The sequence below is a fragment of the Rutilus rutilus genome (genome assembly GCF_951802725.1).
Source record: "Rutilus rutilus genome assembly, chromosome: 6".
Classification (NCBI taxonomy): Eukaryota; Metazoa; Chordata; class Actinopteri; order Cypriniformes; family Leuciscidae; genus Rutilus; species Rutilus rutilus.
The window spans coordinates 31,768,982-31,779,328 of NC_140214.1; the positions used below are offsets into that span (position 1 = coordinate 31,768,982).

General features: G+C 37.7%; 1 protein-coding gene across 1 annotated transcript; it reads left to right on the top strand.

Moving 5' to 3' along the window:
* The first annotated feature begins 1,945 nt into the window (after positions 1 to 1,945).
* On the top strand, positions 1,946 to 8,510 carry rab18b (RAB18B, member RAS oncogene family). The gene is made up of 7 exons (XM_084412716.1): positions 1,946 to 2,173; positions 2,940 to 2,995; positions 4,988 to 5,049; positions 5,255 to 5,327; positions 5,566 to 5,684; positions 5,939 to 6,005; positions 7,580 to 8,510. Exons 1-7 carry the CDS (start codon positions 2,106 to 2,108, stop codon positions 7,750 to 7,752), a joined length of 618 nt encoding a protein of 205 aa, XP_084268842.1. The 5' UTR covers positions 1,946 to 2,105; the 3' UTR covers positions 7,753 to 8,510.
* The last annotated feature ends 1,837 nt before the right edge of the window (positions 8,511 to 10,347 follow it).

Consider the following 10,347-nt stretch of genomic DNA (forward strand, 5'->3'; position numbering starts at 1 on the left):
AGAACGACCTCTCAAACCTATAATCAATATAGGCTGAGCTTCTTCTGAAAGGGAACAATTTTCTGAAGCAGTGATCCAGGTATTCCTCCTGTAAATGTGGAGCAATTTGCTCCCAGTGAAACAATGGACCTCTGAAGTAGCCGACAATGAAAATGGGTAAAGATTCTGAGATCTTCTACAAGAAATTGCATCTTGAGAATGAGAAATTGAGAAAAAATATTCTTAAAAATAGATCCTTCCTTTGTGTTGGTTTCGACAAACCTCTCAGTACATGGGCATATTTTAGGACCTACACTCTTAAAAATAAAGGCTCCAAAAGGGAATTTTTACAGCAAAGGCCCTGTTTACACCTGGTATTAAAATGGATCATAAGTGGACAACACTAAATACAGGTATAAACAGGGTCTAAAACGTTTCGAGTTTGTCCACTTTCGACCAGAGGTAGTCGAAAACGCATTCGACCGGATTGCTTTCTTAGTCCCTGTTTACACCTGGTATTAAGATGTGTTTTGGTCGATTGGATCACAAGTGAATGATGCTAAATACAGGTGTAAATGGGGTCCAAAAGGTTTTCAGCTTGTCCACTTTCGACCACTTCCAGAGGAAGTCGAAAACGCATTTGAACGGATTGCTTTCGTAGTGTAAACGCTCATGTGGTCGAATGCATTCGAACATCCACAAAAGACCATCTACTCTCCGCCTACTGACCTAATGAGTAAACATTATGGGAAGTGCACTAGCCAGACGGGATTTAAACTTTGTCGGCTGAAGACCCAAGTTTGTTTTGAAGACGAAAAACGTACCAAGCACAATGTTCTCTCACCATTCCTGATTTCTAACACACACTCACAACATTCAGCGTGGTCTTGCATCTATGAGAACAGAAACGAACGCTGATAAATTTATAGTAAATGCAATTAGTTGAATTTAAGAGTGCTTTTTTTTACATATTTATGTAGGATTTAAGTATCTTTATGTAATCTTTATATGAACATTCTAAACATTTATTGTAAACTAAAATTGTATTGTAATTTCTATTGAAACTTGTATATTTAAACATCTGTATCGATGAAGTTGCAATTTAATATACATTCACAATAATATATATTTACTTTTAATGTATTATTGAATACATAAGTACTTAACTAGTTACTTTACTACTTTATTTCTTTAAACCATGAAAAATATTATTAAAATGTACTTTACATATGCTTTAAAATGTACTTTAAAGTAAAGCGGTTAATTTGACATTATTACAAAGTGCATTTTTTTCAAAGTGTACTTAAGTGTGTTATGACAGTCATGAAAGTTTACTCTATATTTAAAAACACTTAGGTGGCCTTTAATTTCATTAATATTATATTATCTGCAAGTACATTTTTTTAAACTTAAACGTATACTTAAGATTGTAAGTGCACACACTATGCAATTTAGCACACTTATTTTTCACAAGGTTAAACACAGACACACACACACACACACACACACACACATTCACAAAACATTTAGAAATCTATTATTAGAATCAGTATGAAACTTCAGAATTAAAAACAATTTCCAACGGGGTTACTTGTATTTTTCAATAGACATTTATCTCACCTTGTGGCTCATGCAGTGCTTTATTGATAACAAGCCAGTATTGTTAAGAGTTTAGGATTTATTTCGTCAGTAGGCTACATTACTCATGATTAGTTATTCCATTTCCAGCAGTATTTGTCACATCTGGACTAAAGTATGAAATTGTGAATAAAAAACAACAACTTTATAACAGGGTGCACCATAGTCTATTTTAAAGACTATGTAGCCTATGTTGTGCAATACTTGGTTTAGTAGGCATGCATTTCAGTCAAAGACTGCAAATTCCTCATGATTAGTTATTCCACTTCATATTTCTTATATAAACACCATTTATGACATCGGAATTAAAAGTAGCCCAGCCCCAGTTAGTGTCCTCAGTAAAATGTTATTTCAACAGTTTTGTTTGGACTTGTTACGCAACCTCAAACTCGATCCCCGTGACGTCACGGCCCAGTCGGAAGTTCCAGCGCATCAGTAACAGTGAACGCGTCGCGAGTTAAACCAGCTTTAGTGTAAACAGCCACAACATGGACGACGACGTGTTAACGACTCTAAAGATTTTAATAATCGGAGAGAGTGGTGTCGGTAAATCAAGGTGAGGTCTGAATGTGTTGTTTACTCTTTGTCCGTCCAGTAGGATGAGTTGTTAAATAGCGTTAGCCTCGTCTGAACGAGCAACAAGCTTGGCTAAACTAACGCTACCTGTCCGTCTACTGAGCCCAGACTCAGCCAATTCAGTTCAGCCGTTAAACTTTACCCGTAAATGTTGTTTTTGACTCAAGAACAGAAGTAAAAGTGGCACCGTGTCCCACTCGTGGTATTTTGAGATGTGGTGTTGTTTTCTTGTTTCAGGGCTAAATTGCTAGCATTACAACAGTAAAGCATATGTATTTAATTATTTTGACGTTTTAAAACACGCTGGTAATGAATACTTCGTATAATGTTACTGTTGTTGCCGCATCCCTTTAAATATTTAATAAAAGCAGAGCAGCGGTGTTAGCTGGCAGCTGTTCCTGTAGCAGTCATGCTATATGCTCGTTTTGTGGCAGTTACCATTAGAAATACTTAAAAGGCCTTAGACTGAGTTTAAATAAGAGGGGTCAAATACTTGCTGTGTGAACAGATGGCACTTTAAACATGCCTAGTTATCGTGACAAAGTGACTTGGCTAAATTGGTGACCAGAGTAAACGTAAATGTCCAAAGGGAAAGTAAATGTCCTCTTCATTATTGTCATGTTCTCAAGAAAAGAAAGTTAAGTTTTATAAGATACCAACAATATGAGACTCATATAATACTTAATTACAAGAATTATTTGTCATCTTAATGCTAATTTGCTTCTATGTATGCGTTCTGTCCACAGTTTGCTCCTGCGCTTCACAGATGACACCTTCGACCCAGAATTAGCTGCAACCATTGGTGAGTCACACATGAGTGCTTGTACATTTTACAGATAATAACCACACATTGTTAACATGCCTGTAATCAGTTAATGCTCAAAACTAATGCGCTTAAAAACAAAATCTTACTAAGTCTTGTTAGAATATTTAGTTTTACCTCCATAACTAATGTAATTTAATCCGTGTGAAAATAGAGCGTACTTTAAAGTTAAAGGGATCGTGGTTGATCCGTACGGTCCAGGCCCCACAGTTCGGCATGCATGTGATTCGCGGATTACTGTAAAGTTTAAAGGCCCATTGAAGTGTCTTGAAACTCAAAGCATTATTCAATGTTGATGCAATTTCCACTGAAACAGGAAGTTAGGGCGGGGCATATAGAACAGCTCCTCCCCCTTTTTTAAATAAAGCTGATAGAGTTTAGTTTAGGCTATTATCACAGTTCGGCCAGAGCAGTTGAGCTCGGTGAAGCCTCAGTTCCCTTCTAATCTTTAACCGTTTCTCCTCCTTATCTCCTCCATATCGTTTAGTAAATGTGTGAACAAGTGACCGATTTCAGCCGCAGCTTCAGCGTCTATTTATAATGTAAGGGGCGGAGCTTCAGATTCTAGAGAGCATTTGATTGGACAGAAAATCTGATAAGAAGCTGACGTGCAGAGTGATGTCATCAAACTTGTTGATCCATATTGGCGGAAGTGAGAGACTATCTTTTGAACGCTTTTATCTCCTAAATGCGAATTTTGTCATTGTTTTGGAGCACACTAGCTTATAGATAACAGTAAGGCTAACATTTTCATATTAAAAGCCAAAAAACGGTGATTTTGATTTCATGGGGACTTTAACCATCATAGCGAAAGTTTATTATTTGTGTTTTGTCTTGCCAAAATGTACACACATTCGCAGCAAAATACTGTCAAAATTACAGTCTCATCAAGTCTTCTCTTGAACACGGTGGGTTAAGTTAGCCTGGGTTTCCCCATGCTGCCTTTTATTCACGCTGCTAGGCAGCCTGGATTCCATGGACCAGTTTTTCACCTCAGCGAGGGGACCAATCACAGAATGGGGAGGGAGCAGCAAGACGATGACGACGTCTATGCGACACACCGAAGCAGTTTGTTTATATCTATGGATCATATGTGTCCATATATACCTTCTACCCTCATGTTTGTCTTGCACAAACGGCAATAGTCGCTGAACGCCATCGTGTGCACATAAATCTCTGACCCATCGTCTTCTTCCTCGTCGAATTTCTGTCGCTCTACATACGTCATCTGGTATAATTGAAACGATTGGCTATGAGCTACGTACAGGCGAATTTAATAGACATTCGTAGCGCCCAATAAACGGCTCTGGGCATTCGTAAACCACGCCTCAAATACGAGAAAATGAACATGTGGTTCCCAGACCACGTCTCAATGAGACGAGGTCTGACGTTAGCCAGGCTAGGGTTAAGTTTTAAGAGAACGTAAAAACGGTTCGGATGTGCATCATTATATTGGATCCATGCATTCACTCTTAAAGTGACAGCAGCCTATTAATCCCTGATCATACAGACTGTCATTAATGTTAAGCAAACAACAAAACAATGACTCTTTGATAATATTTCATTTATACAGTGAACACTAGAGTGTTATTTTACAATTAGGCCTAATTACTACATTTCTGTACCCGAGGCTTACTTTTATTTGTACCTTTGTTGTGTTGTATTTATCTATGTTTGAAATTATTAGTGTATTTGTTCTTATTTTTATTACTGACTGTTCACTTGCCTTCAATGTTTGAAATGTATTAGTTAGGCTAGTAGTTTTTGCTGTGGTATCGACGTACTTAAAGTGTGATTTAAGTAATAGATTTAAGCAAAGTTATATCCCCCCAACCCCCCGATTATTTTCTTTTCTTGCTGATCCGATCCGTGACACAAAATCCGTAATATGATCTGAGCCGTGAGTTTTGTGATCTGTTGAACCACTATTTAAAATGCACGTTTGTCATTTTTTTTCATTGATTGATTTAGGTGTGGACTTTAAAGTGAAAACCATTGCAATAGATGGCAACAGAGCAAAGCTGGCCATATGGGTGAGTGCTGGATGACTGTCTTAGAGGAGTTTTAGAAATGCTGTACATCTGGTCAACACTCAATCAAGGGATGTAGTGGCTCAAATGTTTGTCACTGTTACAATTTTACAATACTGTCTTTTTCCACTAGATGTCACTACCAGACCTTGTAGAATTAAGTGTTGTAGATCTGTTTAGAAATCCTCATGAACAACTTGTGTTTTAGGACACTGCGGGTCAGGAGAGGTTCAGAACTCTAACACCAAGCTACTACAGAGGAGCCCAGGGTGTCATTTTGGGTTAGTGTTTTTGCATAATTGATTCTATTATTTATTATATGACTTTATGCCGTCAGTCAAGAGTTCTGCAGGCCATCTTGTCTATTTATGTATTTATTTGGTTAGTAGCCATGTAATAAGTAGAATAATGTACAGTTAGGCGGTTCTTATCGCAAAACCTCGTTATCCTTTAGATATTAACTCTCAAAACCACACTAGCTTCTGAATGTGAAATTGACACTGTTTTCTCTTCTTTTAGTGTATGATGTTACTAGGCGGGACACGTTCACAAAGCTTGAGAACTGGCTCAACGAGCTGGAGACATATTGTACACGCAATGACCTGGTTAAAATGCTTGTGGGGAACAAAATTGACAAGGTTTGTTTATTTAATATTCTGAACGTAAACCTGCTTGATACAATGTTTTGATGTACAGCTGTAAAGCTTGTTAACAGTGTCTTGAAGGGATAAAAACACACCATCATGAATGACTTTCTTTTGTGCAAGACAGAAAAAGAAGTGGAATGTGAAGTGTTGAAGTGATATGTGCTTGAGATTGGGAGTTTTCTTTCTTTAGTTGCTTTGTCTTTGGGTGGATTCTAATTCTAATCAGAAAGCCCTCTCTGTTTCAGGACAACCGTGAAGTAGACCGGAACGAAGGCTTGAAGTTCGCACGGAAACACTCTATGCTCTTTATCGGTATGTTTCCTCTTTATTATCATTCGTTTTGTTTGCAGGTGGATTGAAAGTTTTGGATGAGTCTCTCTGAATCTTAATTTGCTTGTTTGGCACCGTTAGCCATCGGAGGATGTGGATGAGCATGATGATCTGTCTTTGTCCAACCAATTCTGTCTTGCCAGGAGTTTATTTATATTTTCCAGTCCCTTTGAAATAATAAAGTTGCAAACATCAAAATGGCTTTCAGTTATAAAAAGTGAATTTGTGTTGAACTGGTCCCTTGAAATAGTCATTGACTCTTTGTTCCTGGAGCGATCATGGAACATAAGAAGTATTTTCTATAATGCTACTATGCTCTGCAGAGTGGGACTGCTGGGTACTATATCCCACAATGCAATGTGCTTGACTTGTCCTTCTATTTCCCTCAATGTGAATGAACTGGAATTCATATCAGCTGTTTATAGACGCATACTTCCCTACTATATAGTGGGCAAAGAAGTATTTGACAAAAGAATCATGTCTGAATTCACAAGACAACAAGAGTAGACAAAAAGACCCTGGATGATCTACTTATTATTCCGGCGAGATTCTGAAGTGTGCATACGATGGACACTTTACTATCCCATGAGTCCACGGGAGAGGATTTGCGAATGACAGTGATGCGACACAACTGACAATGGTAGGCCACGTGATAATGACAACATGGCGAATGTAGTACATCCAGATTACATTAATAATACACACATTCACATTTCTATGGAAGCTTGTTTCCGCCACAAAATAAAAAATTGTAAAAGATAATTGACTTTTGTCACAACTGCGAGAAATAGTCAGTCTTTTTCCTCAGAACTTTAACAAGTTACTGACTTCTTTTCTAAGAATTGTGAGATACAAACTCGTAATCGTGAGTTAAAGTCCAATTCTGAGGAAAAAATCCTTTTTTTTTCTCAGAATTGCAAGTGTATATCTCTCAATTCTGACTTTATAACTCGCAATTGCGACTTTATATCACGCAATTCTGAGTTTTTATCACATAATTCTGATGTAAACTCGCAAGTGCGAGGAAAATGAATCAGTTGTGAGAGAAAAAGTTGCAATTACCTTTGTTTTATCCAGTGGCTGAAACAAGCATCCATACATTTCACACTATATAGTACATACTTAAGCTAACGTGAAGTAATTACTTATTCAAAATAAGTACCTACTCAAGAGTATGCGATTTCGGAGGCAGCCAGTATTTGATTTTGAATGCCAAAATCCAAATTTTCTTTTCTGAGATAAATGGATGCCACTTGCAGGACTTGCTGAGGTTGCAGAGGACAATACTATTTCACATACTTTTTTTTTTTATTATTGTAGGCCGTATAGAGTATATACAGCACAGTATACTAGTATTTCATTCTGAGTAGCATATGTCAGATTTTGGGGTATAATGGATTTTTCTGATGTCATTCTTCTTTTGCAATCTGATGTCATCATTTCACTTTTACACTCTTAAACTGTGACTGTCACATAATTCTTACTCTGATGAGTCACCTCACCACTTCTCTCTATCTCTCCCATCCATCGTAACACGCGTGGCGCCATTATCACAGAGGCCAGCGCAAAGACGCGGGACGGGGTCCAGTGTGCCTTTGAAGAGCTGGTGGAGAAGATCCTGCAGACGCCGGGACTCTGGGAGAGCAGCCTCCAGAACCACGGGGTTGTGCTGTCCGATCACGAACAGCAGCGTCAGGGTGCCTGTGGGGGATACTGCTCTCTGGTTTAACACACACACACAACCACAAACTGAGATTCTTCTGAAGGAGAGCTTCCTCTGAGGGGGAACGGTCTGCTCCCTTAGGGCTGGTCAAAGGGACCTTTGCAGTTTGCACACTCTCTGTCTCACAGTTGTCGTTGAGTCCCAGTATTCCGTCATGTTATTTCTCAATTATTGCATCACAGAGCGACATTACCTGTAGCCTATGTAAACCGTTTATGTAAAAGAAGTCCTGTTGAAGGTTACAACCTGAGCATGTTGAAATAGGCCAGATTTTGAGGACAGAGCTGACATGCTTCCCCCTCAATGGGAGCACCACCTTTGACCTGATGTGTGTTGGCCAATGGGATTACAGGAGGGGCGGGGCCGAGAAACGGCAGGATCTGATTCAACATGATAGTCATCAAATGTCCTTTGTACCTGTACTACATTTCATCAGCTTATTGCTTAACATATTCTCTGCTGCTCACATTTTAATCCCTTGCTTTTTATTTAAATCCGTATTCTTCATCCTGTATTATTATTATTTTTTAAATCATATTTGGCCTTAGTAATATTGCTTAACATGATTCTACCTTTTTGAAGAGTTTGACCCATTCTTTTGTAAATAATGCGTCTTCAGCAGCTGTTCTGAAGCGTAATTCACACGATTGTCAATGAAACGCTGTTTAGCTGCAGGTCTGATGAGTTGAGATACATTAAGCATGTTTAAATAATGTAATATATGATGGCTTTTGTCTGAATAACACATGGGATGATCCATTTTACTTCACTGTGTTTTACTCTGACTCTTTTTTTTTTTTTTTCTAGTTGAATGTGAATGGATACCAAAAAAAAAAACCACTGTTCATGTTTGCTTTTAATCTCAAATCCTTCCTGTGACTCGTTCTTGATTCGATTCGCGTATGGACTCGACACGGGGAAGAATTGGTTATGCCTTAATATTTATTCGATCTGCATGTTTAACATGAACTCCACTACTGGCTTTCACTATGATTCTGTAGAGAGAGTGTTATTGTAGCCAGTCCAAATGGCCAGTGGCACATGGTCAAATTGGTCATTTAATTTAATTATAAACATATCTTGGTCAAAAGGCTTAAAATGTTTGACTTTCATTTCGCCTCTAATAGAGGTGTGTGTTCTCCTGCAGAGAGATTTATTCATTCATGGTAAGAATTGCTTATGACTTCCTGTCGCCACAAAACCAAACACTAACCAGCACCCTAATTAGGATCTCTTATAATTCATGGGTATTAAATTCACATACAGCAGTTCTGTCTGCATAAATTATTTATACTTTCCCCCCCCCCCTAGTCTGTATATCACTTTGTGTCATGTAGTGGAAATTAGGAGAAATGATGTCTTACAATTTTTTTTGCATCAAAGTATCTAACTTGTAGAAGTGTTTATACCTTGTTTTGCCACCGCATAGTGTCTTTTGAAGTCTATGAATGTCTGTTCGAAACTCTAGTATCCTCATTATTAGTATGTAGCTTGTAGTAAATGAAGTCCAGATGCGCATGCATGTCTGTGGCACTCACATAGAGGCAGGAAATTGATACCTACAGCTCCATATTAGTTTAACAGGCCATACATGAAATGTTTCTATACTGTGCACTACACACACAAACTCTGAAATATACAATGAACATGCTAATCACAACAAATGTCAGAAGTTTTCACACTGATGTGTGGCAGTTCAGGTCACTCATCAGGATCATGGTCATCTTTCCTTTCATCCAACTGATTACATGGGACTCTGCATGTCAGAAAAAAAAAAAAAAAAGATCTGTCTTTATTATGCACCCCTAGTCAAGGCCTGGGGTCTCAAGAAATATATTTATGCAGTTCCAAATTTATGATCCATTTATGGATCCAAAATTTTGCTTTTTGTTTGTAAAAGGGTACTTGTCTTAAGATTGTCCTAACACTAGCAACACATTATTAGCTGTTTGATTACGTAGTCAAGCAAAAGGATAATCATATGAATTATCGTTATGTGTCCGACGTTGTAAAGAGCGACACCATTGTGAAGCGTTCACTACAGTAAAGTTGACCGAGTGGATCTCTGAGCTGGTGCGAGTGAGTGGAGGTGGGGCTAATTAGCATATTCATGATCTGCGTATATTAAATGAAGCAAGGGTGTACAGTTACATTCAAGCTATTTTAAGGCATGAATATTTTTCCTCACATTTAAATATGTCATTTTTGTGATCAAAGATGAGTTTTAAGGGATACAATTATTGACTACAGGGGGACTTAAAAAAAAATCTAAAAAGTACATTTCAGAAAATGCCTTCAATGCAACTTCAATTTGTAAGCTTTTCAAATATCGACAAATCTCCATTTTACAAAGAATTTGCCTTAAATGATTTTGTAGATGTACAGCAAGCAATTTCGGTTACACTTTATTTTAAGGTGTAATTGTTACAGTGTATTTATAAATTTAAGTACTGAGTAATAATAATTAGGTAGGATTAGGATGTGGTTGAGGGTTAATTGCATGTAATTATGCATAATTTACTCTTATGGTAAGTACATGTAACAAGGACACTGTAAAATAAAGTGTTACCGTAATTTCGAATTGTGATTTTGATGTCGTGT